Below are 18,694 nucleotides of genomic sequence, written 5' to 3' on the forward strand. Positions count from 1 at the left end.
CAAAGCAAACTATCGCGTGATTACGGAAGTGTAGTCTTTTCCAAGGAACAAGCAGAGCCGATCAACCCGCGTGAGAACTACAACTCCCACAGCCGCATATTCGGTGTCGTTCCTCAGTGGGTGTTGTTGCAATGGTGGTGTCGGTGGGACATTGAATGACTTTGGCTCCATCTCGAAATTATCTGTTTAATATCTGATATTCTGAAACCATGGAGGCTCTTATTCCTGTCATTAACAAGCTGCAGGATGTTTTCAACACAGTGGGCGCGGATATCATCCAGCTGCCGCAGATAGCAGTGGTGGGGACTCAGGTAATAAATAAACTGTCTGATTTCAATGTGATTTTAATGTAGCAGGTGATGCTAGCTCGTTAACCTTGCCTTGCTGTGATGCATAGCGAAATATTAAAGGTAATTAAACATTTACAATAGTAAATATATGTTTGAAACCATAGTGTCTACATGGGAAAAGCTTTGAGCAGCCCTGCAGCTTTGGGTATCGAGCAGGCTGCTGCAGTATCTATATGCCAAGCCCTCTCTGGCACAGGCAGTCAAATCTATTTCAAACTGTGCTATTTCAAGAGCCCATCCCCATGCTCTCCAACCTCTGTAAGCCTAAAGCAGGTTAAAGCGTGAGAAAAAGACCGGTGGGATTTTCTGTGCACCTGACCCAGCGTGGTGACAATTCAGGGTCATCTGGTAAATGTAGTCCTTGGTTTATCCCCTGTCTTACTCATCCCCCTGCATGTCTTTTTGTGTCTCCAGAGCAGTGGTAAGAGTTCAGTGCTTGAAAGCCTTGTGGGAAGAGACCTGCTGCCCCGTGGGACTGGAGTGGTAACCAGGCGACCTCTCATCCTCCAGCTGGTCCATGTGGATCCTGGAGATGCCAGGAAGAGTGATGAAAGTGGTGGGTACCATAATCCCTCAGATCTCAGCAGTGTTTCACATACTTAGTCACTCCAGTGTCCAGAATTTGCTTCTTTTCTTTGTACTTGGAAAAAAGGATTCTGCAGAGTTGACCGTTATTTTTTTGTATCCTGAAAATCAAACATGTAGGAAATGAACCCAGAATTTAAAAACATGATGTAATTTGTAGCCCAGACTTTCTTATTTAAGTTCTGTCTCTGTCACTCTCTTTTCACTCACTACAGATGCTGGTGTGAAAAAACACTGTACTTCACAAAGGTGCATTGGTACATGTGTCTACCTGGATTAGCTTTTCATCCTTTCCCTCCTTTAACAGCCACACCTGTAATTCCAGCTGCTGTATTCCTCTGATTAGCAATTCTTTTCAGGTGCCTTTATGTTAGCTGTGCTTGTTTAACCTCCTGCACTCAGTAGTTTGACTTTAGGTGGTGATAGGAAACACACATGACTGCTTAATCTGAGAATACTTACACTTTGTTAAATTCTGTTTCACAGGCAGAGAGGGTGAAGAGTGGGGAAAGTTTCTGCACACTAAAAACCAGGTATGATGTGTTTAATACTGTCTAATAGTCTTGAGTCTTGCTTATTTATATGAATTTGAATATTTGCATTTGTCTTTTTGCAGATCTTCACAGATTTTGATGAAATCAGGCAAGAAATTGAAAACGAAACAGAGCGAATATCCGGGAATAACAAGGTGAGACACGGTTGATGACCTTTCACCTCCTGACCAGAGTCTAGTGATGAATCTGTTTGTGGGAGAGACATAAAGTAATTACAAGATGTTGTAAAAAGAGTTCACTCAAAGCAAGGCTGCAGAAAAAAAAATGTACGGGCAACTCTTGAATCAACTACTGTATGAGCAACAGGTGAGAAGATAGCACATAAAAAATGTATTTTATCTTTCTCCTGACGGTTACAAAAAGAAGTGCACGCTATTTGTGATCTGCAGGTGAACTGGGGACGAGTGATGAATGTGTACGACTGACAGAGAATCAAACTAATCCCGATGTAATGAGATAAAAAGACTAAAAAGTAAACATGCACTGATCCATCTGTGCCGATTTTCTTAATTTTGTGTGATCGGTGATCAGCCCATCCTTACATATGAAACTGATCCTCCAGGAAGGTCTGACAGCCAGCCTTTGTTGCTTTTTGCTCTGAGACCTAAAACTCAGGACACTTTATTGGTTGTTTAAGCTAAAACATAAAGATTTTATTTTTCATAGGCAATGTTCAATGATTTTTAATAAAATAAGATTGGAACATTGAAGGTTTATATTGTCAGTTATAAAAAAAAAAAATAAAGATCGGTGTTCGGCTTAAATCAGTATCAGGTCAGGCTTTTTAAACAGGGTGTCGGCGGGGTCTTAAAAAGTATTAAAAGTTGATAAATCAATTTTGGGAAAATTAAGGGCCTTAAAAAGTCTTAATTGTGGTTTTATGAAGTATTAATTTTCATAGGTATTCAAGCTTTGACCCAAAAAATATCCATGAATATTTATTTTCCTCCTTGTAACTGTCCCCTGATTGGGATGTTAAACATTCAGCCGATAAAGTTCTAAAATAATAGAATAGAAAAGAATAGAATTACTTTATTGATCCCAAACTGGAAAATTATTGTGTTAACAGCAGAAATCGATAGAGTCAGTAGAAAAATACAAAAATAAAAAAGAATAGAATAAAAAAAATACATAAAGACTCTAGTTACAATAAAACACAACAATAAGGATTGTGAACAGTATAAACACCAGCTATAAATTAACGTCATTTCTAGTTTCATAAAGACAAATTAAATACAACATTAAAGCAAATCACACTTTCTCCGGCACATGTCCTAAATTTAAAAAATGATTAAATAAATTCTCATTTTCTTCAGCAAGTTGGCCTTGAATAACTCCTGTTTCTTGTTGTGGTAGTGTCGATAAACCTGCCTTTAGTTTCATTTGTTCTTTCAAGCTTTATTCCTCCTTAGCTTACATCATTTCTGTAAAAATGTAAACTACAACTGTTAAAAAGTGGATGCCAACAACAACTGAAAGTTGCGATAAAGTCTTAAAACTTTTTTAAAGGTTTTTGAAAAAGTCTTAAAAAGGTATTGAAATCAACCTCAGGATTTTAGCATATACCCTGTTAAAGATCGGTGATCAGCCAGAAAATTGTGATCGGTGCACCCCTACTAAGAAGAAAAAGTTTGACTGAGGAAACTACATTTCACAACAGAGCTTCAGAGGGATGTTTGCCAATGTGAAAGCATTGTATAAAATCCAAAATGTTTGACTTAAAGTTATAAAATCAGGTTTCCCAGCATCATCTTGAACGTATGCTCACATGTATAAGTGTAGACCCTGAATATAACATCAGATTTTTTCAGATCAGCATGTTTGTTTCTGTTTTGAAATTAGGGACATGTGTCCTTGCACATTCCATAGGTAATGAAGTGTCTCTTTTGTGTCTCTTGCTTGTGGACGAGGCTTGTTCATTGATGGTTCTCAAGTTGAACCAACTCTGTATCATTAATAGGAATACTCTAATGGAAAAGGGATATTTGTGGCATTAATAAACTTAAGTTAACAGTTTAAAAAACCTCACTGTTACCTGTCAGGAGTTTCAGCAAGGATTGTGAAGAACTGAAACCCTGTTCATTTTGCACAAAACACAATCATTGACTTCATGAGGAGTCTCTCTGAACCAGAGCAGACAATAAATTTACTTGTCCTGCAGAGACTTAAAGATATTCTTGAATATCATGAATGTTATTTAAAGGGGCTGTGATGAGTTTTTAAGTGATCTTGAAAAAGTCTCCCTTCTAGATAAATGCCTGATCATAATCTTCACTTTAAAATGAGATTATCAGCACCAATATAGGTTATTCCTGAATGCTACTTCTTAGCTTCCAGATCAGATCAGCAGAACTGTATTGATCAAAGTCTCTATGACAACACCACACCGACTGATGAAGTTTAGTAGTGAGGAAATGATTTCTGTGATTAATTTTGTAGTGATGGTGGACACTGGAGCCAAACTGTCAGACAGAAAAAGGACAGAAGAGCAGAAGAAAGAGAAACAGGAGAGAGATAGAGCACGAGCTAAAGGCTAAAACACGAGCTATACTGCAGCAGTTATTCTGCAGTGGTCTGTTCAAACTTAAGAGTCTATCAATAAAATGAAGAGTGAGGTTACGTTAGCTCTGATTGGTAGATGACTGACAGGACATAACCAGGATTCACTAATGTTACACGTTACAGACATGTCTGAGGGCACCGGGCTGTGAGTAGAGCTAAATATAGCCGACTACTAAACTACGGTACAAACGTACAATGTTTGCTTATTGTCACATTTCAAACTGTGGCTTTATGTAACTGTTGATGAAAACCTCATGGCGTTGCTTCCTGTAAAAAGTTTTCTTAAAAAAAAAGCAGAGTTAAAAAGAAGATCTTTTATTTCCAAAACAAACATATGCCTTGTTCGGAGTTATGTCTTCACACCAGTGTGCATGAGACTCCGGGACATGAGGTGTCGCTGCAGCCGAGTTAAACTGGATTCTTCTCACATGATCTTTAACTATCAGTAGCTTTGCCCTCTCTGCATTGTTGGTTTTATTCTCTGTGATGTGATCAAGCTAACTGTCATCTAACATGTAAAATCTAAATAAGGTAATCTTCTGTTCACAGCAGCTGTCTGACATTTTCAGACTATGTTCAGTTGTCACAGTCAGCGGCAGCAGCTGAGCTGAACAGTAATGGCAGCTATGCCAGACAGCAGAAATGCCTCTGGACTCATCAGCATTCGCCTGTCTTTCCCTTGGGCAACAGATCTTCAGTTCTCACCTAGATCATGATCACAACTCTTTATTTAAAGCATTTCATTTTAGTCACAGTTCTCAGCAAACTTTTATGAAGTTTATCCAGAGTGACTGGGACATGACGCTGCTTTGAGGGTGTTTTCAGGATTCACAAACACTCAAAACTTGGCTCTACTTTAAAATCAAAGTAATTAAAATCAAACTTCTTATAACTCCAACTTTCTGTGACAAACAACTTTAATTTTAAGAGAATTTATGCTCATACACAAGAAGCACAAACCGTCCCTGAAGCAGAGACTCAGCAGCATCTGAAACAGTCCTGTGTGAGCTCAAGCATTACCTACTAGGTTATCATGGTGATTGGATTTGACAGTTGTCTGAAAACAACTTTATTTCCTCTTTTGTGGACTTATAGTGCTGGGCTGTTAAATAAAGAGTGCACGTATATTCCTCCCTTGTCCCTCTGCAGGGGATCAGTGATGAGCCCATTCATCTGAAGATATTTTCACCTCACGTTGTCAACCTCACGCTGGTGGATCTGCCAGGAATCACCAAGGTAATGCACGCTACTTCCTGCTCTCCAGGAGATGCTTTGATCATCTTGGACTCCTGGGGAAACCCTTAAAGAACGCTTAAAAACCAAGATTTACCGCTCTCCCTGTCAGACGCTGCTTTTGTTATTTGATGCATGTGGATTTCAGGGAAGTAGTGACTCTTTGTGGATGCTTCCACACCTTCTGTCAGAGCCGGGGTGCTGCAGGCTTTGATTCCAGCCTCATTAGTCCTCATCTCTGGTGGAACATGTGTTAATCTGAGAAAGCCCCTGCTGTTCTCTGGAACAAATCAAGCCGAGACGTGGAGTCTTTACTTTTAATTGGTATTGTTCCCTTCAGGTGCCCGTGGGTGATCAGCCTAAGGACATCGAGGTGCAGATCAGGGATCTAATCCTGAAGCACATCTCTAACCCCAACTGCATCATCCTGGCTGTCACCGCTGCCAACACAGACATGGCCACCTCGGAGGCTCTGAAGGTGGCCCGGGAGGTCGACCCAGATGGTAAGAAAGCAGCTGTCATAAATGATGTTTAAACAGTGAACGGTAAGGTATAAAATGTGAATCTGTGCCACTCTCAGGCAGGAGGACGCTGGCTGTGGTGACGAAGCTGGACCTGATGGATGCTGGTACTGATGCCATGGATGTTCTGATGGGGAGAGTCATTCCTGTCAAACTGGGACTCATCGGCGTGGTCAACAGGTCTGAGACATGTTTCTGTTTACTGTACTGAATATAGGATAAAGGATCCATTAGTCAGGGTGTAATAATAGAGACGAGAGGCTCAGTAGAGATCAGAGGAACACGGCTGAGTGAGCTGTCATACGTTTTTAATGCTCATCTATCAATATGTATTGATTTAAATACTACAGCTGATGCAGTTTGATGAACACCTATTACCATTATCCTCCATATACAGCATCAGGATGAACCGTACACCAGGCAGCAAAGACAAAACACTGACATGTCATCACCTTCATTTATGAGATGGTCTTTATGTTCCTACGGTGGCTGGTGGGTGTCAGACAATCTGCAAAAGCCACAACACATGGCGCAGATGGCCAAGTGGTTTAGGTTACCCTCCATGAGGTTTTCCCTCGGGCGGGTGACCCAGGTTTGAATCCGGCCTGTGGCCTCTTTCTCCCATGTCATTCCCCACTCTTACCCTGTTTTCTGTTCTATCTATTGTCCTTTCCACTACCCAATTAATGTCAAAAAAAGCCAAAAAATATCTTTAAAAAAAAAAGCCACAACAGGAATGCAAGAGCAAAAACACGAATGCAAAAGCTACAACACAAGCAACCACAATGAAAGTTAAAAAGGTTAGTTTTCCCAACAGATACAGAAAAGTTGTGAAAGTAAGTAAATGATTAGAACTTCATCTTTGATAAACACAGCATCTTAGGGGTCTCACCTTGGGATTCCATCATAGTACTTCTATTTTTTTCTTTTACCAGAAAAATATGCCATCTTATGTTTAGCTTATATTTAGCTAGCTATGAATCAATAACTTTAGCATTAAAGCTATATATTTTTTAGCTTTAGGTAGAAAAGAAAGCAATCTTTTACTTACTTTCACAACTTTCTCTCCGTTAGGATAATCTATTGTCTTAACTTCTGTTGTTGCTGCACATCCAACGTGTTTTGGCTTTTGCGTTTGCAATTCGTCTGATACCTACCGGCCACCATATTTTCCTAGTGTTTCTATTAATTTCCTTTATAACTCAGACTCACTCTTGTTGTTTTGTTGTGTTCAACTTTCAGGAGCCAGCTGGACATCAACAATAAGAAGTCAGTGGCTGATGCAATCCGAGATGAACACGCTTTCCTGCAGAAGAAGTATCCATCACTCGCAACAAGAAATGGAACCAAATACCTGGCCAGAACCCTCAACAGGTAAATATCCAAAACGTGTGTCCTAAATCTTGTTTGTCATTAACTTACATGAAGTATATTGTGTATATTCTGCACTTACTGAAACAGTGCATGAAATCTGACAGGGTACTGTTTTCCCAAATCAAACACTGCTGCTCTGCACTTACCGGAAACTACAATCACATTTCACAGACGTTCACAGACGTTCTTCACAGAGATAGACTGATATATTTTTTCAGGGCCGACACCGATTATTAGTAGTCAAAGTGGCTTATAACTGATATTTATTTCTGATACTCAGTCTTCCTTTGTTCAAGTTAGAGTGAGGTAAAGAGGCGGCCTTTGGCCTACTCACTAACAGCTACAGCGTGCCCACCTGTCAGTCAAGCCAGCCACACCCCTGATGATGTGAAACTTGTAGGTTTGAGCTCGTCAGACTAAAATCATGTTTATGTCTGCTGTAAAGATAAGCTTGTTAATGGGCTTGGATGTGGCTTCTGGCGTTTCTGCAGCTACTTCTAGTCGACACTCCAGGAACTGCAGTTTATAACATTTCACGTTTTTGGAGGTTGCCACTTGGTTAAACCTCAGTAACAATATGATTAATAATTAAACAATGGTGATACTCATCAGGATATAAAAAGGAAAGTTCTGTTCATGAAGATCTGTAGTTAATCTGGAGAAGACTCAAAACAAATTTCACTGAATGTCAGTATTTGCTGACCTGTGGATTTGAACCCAGTGTATGCTGTATAAGAGCTGCAGGTGTAATGGAGGTGAAGCAGAGACACGCACAGATGCACTGAAACAAAACCCAGAAATTTCCTGCATGTTTGAGCAGAGCTCTGTGTTTTTGTTGTAAAACAATCTGAAAATCACGTCTTTGTTCTTCCTGTTTCTCTGCTTTGTGTTTGTGATGCTCTATTGACCACTGCTACTCTTGTCTCTTTGAACTCAGTTTGCACCAGATCTGTACTTTTTCATTACCTTTAGGGGTTTCAATAAGTCAAAGATAAAAATAAATACTTTATTGTTTTGGTGTTGAAAGGTTAAATATTTGGAAGTGTGAGGATTTTTTTATGTTTTGTTATCTGTGATTTGGAGAAATAACTTTGAAAAGAGACAAAAACAAGTCCTAAATCATCTGTTTACATAGTAGAAGTAAATGAATGCATGTTTTGCAGATTATTATTTTTTCACTCATTACCTTACGAGGCAGAATTCTGTGTGCACTGGATAACCAAAGTGCACCTGAATGAAAAATATACCTATACAGCTTTTGTCCTGGTGGACACAGTGAGGTTAAGCTATAAAGACAAAGCATGAAACGTTAGCAGACGTCAGCATCATCAACTCTGTAAAGAGGATCAGTGATCAGAGATTGTTTTGTCTTTTATTTTCAGACAGTAGGAGTTTATTCTGTCCAATCACAGCTCAGAGTGATAATGAGTGTGACCTCTCTGTCCTCTCCTCCATAATATCAGGCTACTGATGCATCACATCAGAGACTGCCTCCCTGAGCTGAAGACACGGATCAACGTCCTGGCGGCTCAGTACCAGTCCCTGCTCAGCAGCTACGGTGAACCCGTTGAAGACCAGAGCGCCACCTTGCTGCAGCTCATCACAAAGTTCGCCACAGAGTACTGCAACACCATCGAGGGCACGGCCAAGTACATCGAGACAGCAGAGCTGTGAGTACCCACATGTCTCTCTGTCTCTCAGCCACATGGTGGCGCTGTTGATCCAGCACAGACAGAATGAGCAAAACAACTGCATTGGTTTCATCATTTAATATGAGACAACTTGTAAGTAGAAGCACGCACGGCGGCTGTGAAGGAGGAGCTGACAGGAGAGCAGGCCACAGGGTTCACATCACTGCTAATATCCCCCCGCTGCTGTTTTTCAGGTGCGGTGGAGCCAGAATTTGTTACATATTCCATGAGACTTTTGGCAGAACGCTGGAGTCTGTGGATCCTCTGGGAGGACTCAGCACCATCGACATCCTAACAGCCATAAGGAACGCCACCGTGAGTGCAGCGTCTCCTAAATGGGACATCATTAGGGAGCTGTGTGTCATCGTTAGCTCTGAGGAATAGAAACAGGACTTTTCCTGTAATACACAGTCTGTGCTGTCACTTCTGTTGTTTGCTCACTTAAAAGAAGCTGCCGTAGTAAAAAGCTCGCCTTCATTTCTCTCTCCCTTCTTTCATCAGGGCCCGCGTCCGTCCCTGTTTGTGCCTGAGGTTTCCTTCGAGCTGCTGGTGAAGAAGCAGGTGAAACGCCTGGAGGAGCCCAGTCTGCGCTGCGTAGAGCTGGTCCACGAGGAGATGCAGAGGATCATTCAGCACTGCAGTAACTACAGCACACAGGTAACAACTCTGTCAGAGCAGGGAGCGCAGTTATTCATCTGTTCCTCTGCTCACACATCAAAGCTCTGACTGCTGTTTGCAGGAGCTGCAGAGATTCCCCAAACTACATGAAGCCATCGTGGAAGTTGTCACCTCGCTCCTGAGGAAGAGGCTGCCCATCACCAACGAGATGGTACCATCAGATTGATCTCTTTTCTATCTGAGCTGCATCACCTGCAGACTCCAGCTTCCAGGTTTGGGTGTTTCTTGATGATGATTTTCTTCTTTCTTGCTGTAGGTTCATAATCTGGTTGCAATAGAGCTGGCCTACATCAACACCAAACATCCAGACTTTGCAGATGCCTGTGGAGTCATGAACAACAACATAGAGGTCTGTATCCACTCCGGGGAAACCAGAAAAAGTATAAATACTGTTCTATCAGATGTTTAAAAGGAGATAAAAACCAGATTTTTTTAAATCACAAAGTGTGAAAAATGAAACTAACTACCGTAAAATACCAAATAAACGCCGGGTTCCAATTAAACGCCGGGTTCCAAATAAACGCCGGGTGTAGCAGGAGTTTTGACAAATAGACGCCCGTTCCAAATAAACGCCAGGGGTATGTTAAGTGACTCGGCGCAGCCTACAATCCGCAGTCAATTTCTTTTGGGTTTTTTTTCATTCCACGGTTGTAGTTACAGAACACACATGCAAACGCTGAGCTCACAACTGCCAGTTGACTCTTGAAAACTGATTTTTAAAAAAGAAACATAATCAGACTGCACCTTATTAGGTGTGGTGCAACGGATCATGATTGATCTGTGATCCGTTCGGATCGACGTAATCGGTTCGGCACACATGACCCTACAGCAGTGTTTTTGTGCAGCAGAAGCCCGGAGCACTCGCACCAAACACCCCCTCCCTGCTCGTCTGCTTGTCTGCCGTCTGCTCATATGCCCCGTCTGAGTGCAGACCCAGACGGGCCCATATTTTACTTGACCCAAAACACAAATAAACGAACTCCCTCCGAAAAAATCTGATATGGGTCTGCATTCACGCTTTATTTAGAGAATTGTCAGCGCGTTACTTTCACACAAAACACCGCTAAATAAGGCTCTAGTTCTCATCGTGTCGTAAAACGGCGCTACCTCCATTGCAGAGCCACAGCTGGGTACAAGGCGCTCGCCGCTTAGTGTATCAGTCCATGCGCGTCGTGCCAGATATAAACAAACGCAGGTAGTCTGCCAGGACGAATTATGCAATAACAATGTAAAGATGAGGAGGCTTTGAAGAGTCAAAGAAGACGTTACCACTTCCGCTGAATGTTATTTTCTGGGAAAGGAATTAAACGCCTGTTCCAAATAAACGCCCGGTCCCAAATAAACGCCTGGTCTGCTCAGTGATTGAAACAAATAAACGCCTGGCTACTATTTGGTATTTTACGGTATACTAACTAGCTATAAAGCAGTGACATGGAATTCATCTGTTTGAACTCATGAAGATTCATTTCCCTGCATTGCAGAATATTCAAAGTTTTGTTTCACAGAAACAGTTCTAGATATTGCGACTAGCTCGTGTCCCTTAAATCAGTGGCTGTCAGGATCAAGTTATTTAAGACCAAGTCCTGTTACATCCACAAACAGAAATCATGGTATCACAGCTGGTAACTCGGCTGGATCATATGACCCAAGGAAATGTAGAAGGTTTGAGCGCTCTTATTATTCTCTACGGCTAAAAGGTAGGGTCTGCTGGAACGTTGGTTACTTTTTAGTAAACACAACACAACATTCAATCTGGGCTCCTCCTCCTTGGCTCAGTTAGAGCTAATCATTGGTATTTGACACATACCTGGTTAGCAGAAAGCTAACTCACCTCGCTCATTGTCCCGTGCTGCTCTCAAAGTTCCCGAAAGTGAGTGAAAGTCGAGCCAAGCTTCACCCACACAAGCTTTATATGTTTGGTGTTTCGTTTCATTTTAGTTGTGCTTTTCTTCCTCTTTTCTTCCTCAGTGCTATGTCCACTATCTAACTGCTCTGGTTAGCTTCTTAGACTCCCCATCACAAAGCCAGTTGAACACTGGGCGCTCTGTGTTTGGCTGATATTACTGCCCTTACACCATCCAGAAACGTCCAGAAACAACCAAATATCAACATCCAGGCAGAGGAGGGGGTTGAGGCAGACACAGACACTAACACAAATGTACAGAGGCCCAGAGGAGACAACTGAGCAGGATTATTCCTGTAAAAGTTGACATTTTATTATTTTAGGAAATTCCTGCAGACTCTACCTTTAAAGCCTCTGTGTTGAGTTTAATCTGTTTTTAGAACAGACTGAATTTTAATTTTACATCATTTTAAACAAAACCATCGAAATACAGTGAAATACAGTAAAAGTATTCTTACATCTGATGATTTTAACAACAGCCGAGCGGGTGGGTTGATGCTAGAGGAGAATAATGCCACATTAGTGAGACAGCAGAGTTTCTGGATATGTAATACAGTTACGGTTTAAGAAAGAAAAGTTTTTTGGGGGTGAAAACTCACCAACACATGCACAGAAACAGTCAGTGGAGACACACAGTTTTGTCCGCAGTAAATAGTAAAATATGTATACCATATACTCATTTACTGATCCGATCATATCTTCAAAAAGATTTGTTTTGTCTGAAGTGATTCTTGTGTTTTATTTAAATTCTTTTTTGTTAAACATCAGAATTTGTCTTTGTTTTTTTTACCCATCAGGGATTTGAGTCAAATAATTCAAAGTGGAAAAAAAAAAACCTTTCATAATATTAACCCCTTACTGCCTCAATTAATTTAAAATAATACAAAAAATGTTTTATGTGTTTTTGCAATTTTAAAGATGCTAGATTGAATGATGATTGTAAATTTAAATGTTGTACATGCAATAGTTCCCAATAAGTTATATGATATACATAGATAAGATAAGTTCACACTTTGACCTTGACATTGCAACGTAGTGCATTTGATACGATCCTTGATATGGAATAAATCAAAAGGCATTAGTGGGATACAAAAGTCACTTCAGCTGCATTAAGACCTGACAGGGTATGTTGCAAATTTGCAACAACAAGCATCAAGGGGTTAAGTGATCTTTTCCTCCTCTATTATCATTTTTTTTGTTTGAATTGTGAGGATAAAAACTGATTTTTGTTATGTCGTCACACGTCACAGTGTCATACACATTAACTTAAACTGCTAGAAATCTTGGCAAGTTAAGTGTCATACCTCTAATTCATCAGAGGAGATTCTTGTCCTCCAAGATCCATGACATTCTCATTTCTACAGAACACACAAGTAAGAGTTAGCATGTGGATCATTTGAGGAGGTTATGTGTTTAAATCTGCTGCTTTTCATCACGATTTCACCTCATGTGTTGATGTTTTCCATATTTTACCAAAACCTTTATTAATGTCTCCATTTTTCTTCGACCCTGTAGGAGCAGAGGAGGAACAGGATGAGGGAGCTTCCTGCTGCAGTTCCCAGAGATAAGGTACCAACGTTTGAAATGGATGAACTGCTGTGTGTAGTCTGCAGTGTTGGGGGTAAAGAGATGATTTGTGCAGCGTTTATCACTCGTTCAGGATGAGGATCTGTGAATGCCTCGGATAGTTTCCATTCAGGAATTCTTCTTCTCTCCTCCCCTCCAATGACTTTCCACTGCCAAGCTCCTTCCCTCTGTCTCTCTGCACATTTCTTCACACTGCTTATTCTGCTCTCTTTCTCCCTCTCCGTTTCTGCTCTCATTTTCCTGCTAGTCTGTTGGCAAAGGCCCGCCTGGCCCCGCTGTGGTTTCTGGCGAACTCCACGCGTCTGGAGTAGACATGGATGGTGCCAAGGTGGGCACGTACGCAGCTCGATGGCAGTGTGCGGGGGCTGCTGGTGGGGCGGGACTGATAGATGGAGGAATGGTTGGATGGGCATGGGCTGCTGGCATGCTCTCTGATCTTTGTCTGCTGATGCCACGCTCTTGTTTGGTTCCTCCTCAGCCTGTGTGGACTTGCACTAACAACTTTGTTTTCTGCAGAGTCTGTTTCCCCAAAGCTGGTCCTCCTGTTAGAAAAAGCCTCCCTCTCCCTCTGTTTGCTCCTCAAACCTCCGCCAAACCTTAACTCTTTGGTTGCTGTCTGTTTTTCTCTCACTTTGAAAGGAGTAGAGACATTCTCAGTGCTCAAGTCTTTGTGGTTTTCAGATTTAATTGGACTCACTGTAGGGGTCCTGTGGAGGTCTGGCTAAGTGGATTAAGGCGGCAGTGGTTTTAACATGTCTGCTGAATGTGCCACAGTCATTTGCTTAACTACGATAGAAACAAAACGTAATAATTGTCAAGAATCTCTTAGTGAAAACCTGATCCTTTGTGAAAATTTTCCACTGCTGCAACCCTACCATGGAAGAAAACATCTGATTAAACAACCTTTATGAGATAGAGTGCAGAGAAATGTTGGTACAGACATGCATGTTCCTCAGAGGATGGAGCCTCCTTATGTTATGCTAATTTATATTTGGTGATATGGTTTCTTTCTACATCATCTGACAACACTCAGGAAGCCATGCAATGACATTTCATTCCACTTGCACTGCTGTGAATTTTGTGCAATGAAAATGAGAAAAGTCTCAGTCTAAGTTCTGGGGGCTCCCTGCCCACACAACCCCTCTGTTATACCCCTTTTTGACCGAGCTGGTGTTAGTGCCAGTTCCGGACCAGTGCCTGACTTAGCACTGGTCCGTTGTGTTTTCAGTGACAAAACTCTGGCTTCAGGGTGCTCAAAACTGGTACTTAGCAAGCACCAAGTCTTTCCTGGGCCAGAGCGAAGCACAGAGTATCACAAGGGCTGAGGGTGGGGCTACCGTGACCAACAATCAGGGGTCAACACGGCTATTCCTGAAAAGGAAAGCTGCTGAGTGAGTCGTCTGTTTTGTTGGAGTTTCTCATTCATAACTTAAACTGGAGGCGAAACTGAAGCAGCATTGCATTTTCTATCATAAACCAGGTCTTTACCTTGTTATTTTATGCAACAGACTAAATAGGCTCATGTTATTGATCTTATTAACATGATGGGATGTCATTTCTGCCTCATGTTCATATGTTCACATTCCTCCTCTGCTCTGTCTATCGTGTACAGCTGGGGCTGGGTACCTTTCACATCTCAGAGTCAGAAAGTGATTAGACTCTCTCTCGAAAAAAAAAAAAAAAATTTGTCACCCAGCTCCACTCAGATTCTCCCATAATCCCTCATCGTCTCTGCTGATAAATGATAAATGGCGGAGCCATGCTGTCCACTCTATATACAGTCTATGACACAAACAAATGCGCACACACACACAGACTAGCACACTCTATGTAGCAGTTGGGAAAAGTAATGTCACAAACGCATTTAAAAGATAAATTTCTGCCTATTTTTAAGCACTCCCTGCACCATCTTTGTTGCTGCCCCACGCCCCAATCATCTACAGCTGATAACACACACACACACACACAGACACACACACACACAGACACACACACACACACACACACACACGCACACACACACACACACACACACACACACACACACACACACACACACACAGATAGCTATGTATGCAGTGACATACTGATAGCTTCATCTTGGCTCCATGCAGATGGGAAACCAAACCAGTTCTTTGGAAAAAAATGATTAGAGCCAACTAAGCAATGGAACTAGCACCATACCAGCACCAAACGAGTATCGGTTGATTACTGGAACTCTATTCTTGGATATGTTAGCATGCTAATGCTAGCATTTATCTAAAAGCACCTCTCCTGAACAAAGACCTTAACTCCGTCAGACTCTGCACACCGCTCAGTTTGAATGTTTGGCTTTGAGTTCCTGTGACTTCTTTGCCTGTTTGTCTTGTCTTCCATGGTTTTTAAGCTCCACCGTCTAACCGCTCTTTCCCTGTGGATCCTTTTAAATCAGTGCTGTTTGTTTATCTGATCGTTTCATGATGTGATCGTACTTTATCTTCATTTCCCTGTCTTTTTGTGCTCCTGGCTCCTCAGGCTCCAGCAGCAGGCCCCCCTAGTGAGCAGGACAGCACCGGAAACTGGAGGGGGATGCTGAAGAAAGGAGAGGAAGCTCCCGGCTCTGGACCTGGAAGTCCTCTGAAAGGAGTCGTCAACCTGCTGGATGTGGTAACTGAGCATTAGCCTCCTGCTGGTGAGATTACAATTTGTTTAATTTCATCACATCAACATTTCATCTCTTTGTCTTGAAGCCGGTGCCTGTGGCTCGGAAGCTGTCGTCACGTGAGCAGAGGGACTGTGAGGTCATCGAGCGCCTCATCAAGTCGTACTTCCTTATCGTACGCAAGAATATTCAGGACAGGTAGGCCTAGTGACTTCCTGATGTTTCCTTTAACTTTAACACATCTTTGTTCCGCTCTGTTGGACTGGGTCACATGTTATAATCAACTATATTCACACAATTCTTCTGAATCAGTGTTCAGTGCTCTGTCCAGCAGCTGAAATGAGTGCATCAACTGTGTATTTCTCTCTGTTTGAGTCGTGTTTACATTCTTACAAACCAGTTTCAAAGAATAAAAAAAGGTTCACTGAGGTAAGAAAAATGTATTTTAGTTTCTTGATTCAGATTTTATTCTGATTTCATGAAACTGACCAAATACTTTTCTTACCTTTTTATCTTTACAAGCAATTCAGGTGACAGTTTAATCTTTTAGTATCTTGTAATAAGACATTTTTCTGGACTTGTCAGGTGAATGTGGCTCATATTAAAGGGACTGTGAAGAGACTCTATTTAATCAGACTGCAGAGACACCTTGTGGCCCGAAGTCTCACGCACATTGTCATCAAGACGTGACTCTTAACAAGTGGTGTGTTTGTTTTGGAAATGAATGGAGATCAGATCTTCTTTTTTGAAGAACTTTTGTTTGTTCAAGATAACTTTTAAACGGATACAGTGCCCCAAGCCAAGGTATTTATCAACAGCTACGCAGAGCTACAGTTTGAAACCTGACAACAAGCTAACTTTGTCAGTTTGTACTTTAGTTTAGCAGCTGGCTATATTTAGCTCTACTCACAGCCTGGTGCTCTGAGACATGTCTGTAATGTGTAACGTTATAAAATCCTGGTTATGTCCTGCCAGTCATCAACCAATCAGAGCTAACGTAACCTCCCTCTTCATTTTATTGATAGACTCTCAAGTTTGAACAGACCACTGCAGAATAACTGCTGACTGTGGGTTGGAATCAACATTAGCACAAACAGATTAGCTCCTGTTTTAGCCTTTAGCTCCTGTTTAAGCCTTTAGCTCTTGTTTTAGCATTTAGCTTGTGTTTTAGCCTTTAGCTCGTGATTTAATGTTAAGCACCTGTGTTGGCCTGTAGCTCGTGCTCTCGCTCTCCTGTTTATCTTTCTTCTGCTCTTCTGTCCTTTTTCTGTCTGACAGTTAGGCTCCTGTGTCAACCATCACCAAAAATTGATCACAGAAATCGTTTTCAGCAGAGAAAAACACAGATCTCTCTTCTTTCAACTAAACCTCGTCTGCTGACATGGTGTTGCCCTAGAGACTTAGACTTGCCGTTAAATAATCCCGTCTTGAACTGATTGTGAAGACAAGAAGTTTAATTTAGGACTAACCTTTATTGGCGCTGATAAACTCATTTAAAGCGTGGATTATGATCAGGAATATATCTAGAAGACTCATTTTTTTTCAGGGTCACTTAGAAACTTCTCACAGCCCCTTTAAGTCTAATAACACGTTTTGTACTAAAAATGAGATAAAAACACCAGATTTCAGTTTATCCGGTGTAGATTTACTGCCTGACTGTTAACAGTTCCTGAAAAGCAAAAATCTTTGAGTCTTTCTCTCTTACTCACATTTTGGATTTCAGCAGCTAAATTCTTTATCCACAGCAAACCAGAGGGTGATACACTCTCTTCTCTTAAGAGAAACGTTGCAGTCCCTGCACTATCCTCCCTCCTCGTTCTCAGACCTCTCTTTCTCTCTGGTCTGCAGCGTGCCGAAAGCAGTGATGCACTTCCTGGTCAACCATGTGAAGGACAGCCTCCAGAGCGAGCTCGTTGGCCAGCTGTATAAATCTGGTCTCCTCAACGACCTACTGACTGAATCAGAGGACATGGCTCAGCGGCGTAAAGAGGCTGCTGACATGCTGCAGGTAACCTGTGCTGTTTGTCCCTGATGAATTAAAGTTTTTTAGTTGTTGTTCTTTTTATTTATTGTTTTTCTGTGTTTTCTGTCTGCAGGCTTTGCAGAGAGCCAGCCAAGTGATTGCTGAGATCAGGGAAACACATCTGTGGTGAGAAAGAAGAGCTGAACCTGATCTGTTATCACCTCATCATGCCTAAAGGACCGACGCTTCATGCTCTCATCATGTCTGAACATGAAGCTTTAGATGCACTGATCTGATCCCTGCTCTCATGCGCAGTAGGTATCACTAAGGCACTCGAGCCAACCGAAGAAATGTAAGTTAATGAAGTTTAATTACATGCTTGATGTTGTTAGGTTCATAAAAACACACTGCCCCTCACAGACAATGTTCAAAACCCAACCTTAGAAAGTGTAGTGGCCTCTCACGGCTTCCAGAAGGAATGCAGCCAAAGGCAAAAGTACTTTTCATTTCTGACAGACGGTGGTTAACCAGAATGGAAATGGACTTTTGTGTGAAGTGGAAATGAAAGTTTGGACGCCGTTCTGGCAGCTCCACAAAGCATTCTTCAAATGTTATGGCTCTAGGTTATAGAAAATCAACAGATCCTTTTCATCTGCAGCCGTTTCATTCAGAGTAGCTGTCATGTGTCAAAAATACGGGACCTGAAAGTCTCAGCAGGGATTGGTTTTCTGCAGTGAAACAGTCCTACCAACATCTCTTGATCTTTGCACTGTTGTCTCCACACTGTACTGTTAGACAGTCCATCATCCTGACACTGTACGCCATCAGAACCTTTATTTATTAACCTTATTTAAGTGTGTGGATAATGTGATGAGCACTGTTTCATTTTGTTTACATATCAATACCCGTATGTGGAATTTAAAGTGCACTGTGGTTCTGTGTGTTCCCCAAATGAATAAAAAGTTATTTTAATGCCACTGTGATGTGTTTATCCACTCTGATGCTGTAAGAACGTAGAGGTAACACCACAAAAAGAGACACTTCTTGGATTA

General features: G+C 41.6%; 1 protein-coding gene across 2 annotated transcripts; it reads left to right on the top strand.

Moving 5' to 3' along the window:
* Positions 1-101: 101 nt before the first annotated feature.
* Positions 102-18,614, top strand: LOC141810572 (dynamin-1-like protein). Of its 2 annotated transcripts, XM_074698252.1 has the most exons (19): positions 102-311; positions 765-906; positions 1,422-1,468; positions 1,552-1,623; positions 5,201-5,287; positions 5,625-5,787; positions 5,865-5,985; positions 7,048-7,179; positions 8,643-8,849; positions 9,065-9,185; positions 9,372-9,527; positions 9,610-9,699; positions 9,805-9,897; positions 12,967-13,020; positions 13,286-13,366; positions 15,553-15,684; positions 15,768-15,877; positions 17,528-17,687; positions 17,776-18,614. In XM_074698252.1, the coding sequence occupies exons 1-19, from the start codon at positions 210-212 to the stop codon at positions 17,830-17,832; spliced, it is 2,127 nt and encodes a 708-aa protein (XP_074554353.1). In that variant the 5' UTR covers positions 102-209; the 3' UTR covers positions 17,833-18,614. The 2 variants fall into 2 exon arrangements, with proteins under 2 accessions (XP_074554353.1, XP_074554354.1); XM_074698253.1 differs by lacking the exon at positions 13,286-13,366.
* The last annotated feature ends 80 nt before the right edge of the window (positions 18,615-18,694 follow it).

This window comes from Halichoeres trimaculatus, unplaced genomic scaffold (assembly GCF_033239565.1).
Source record: "Halichoeres trimaculatus isolate MK-OKI-2021-1 unplaced genomic scaffold, fHalTri1.1 fHalTri1_scaffold_21, whole genome shotgun sequence".
NCBI classification, from domain to species: domain Eukaryota; kingdom Metazoa; phylum Chordata; class Actinopteri; order Labriformes; family Labridae; genus Halichoeres; species Halichoeres trimaculatus.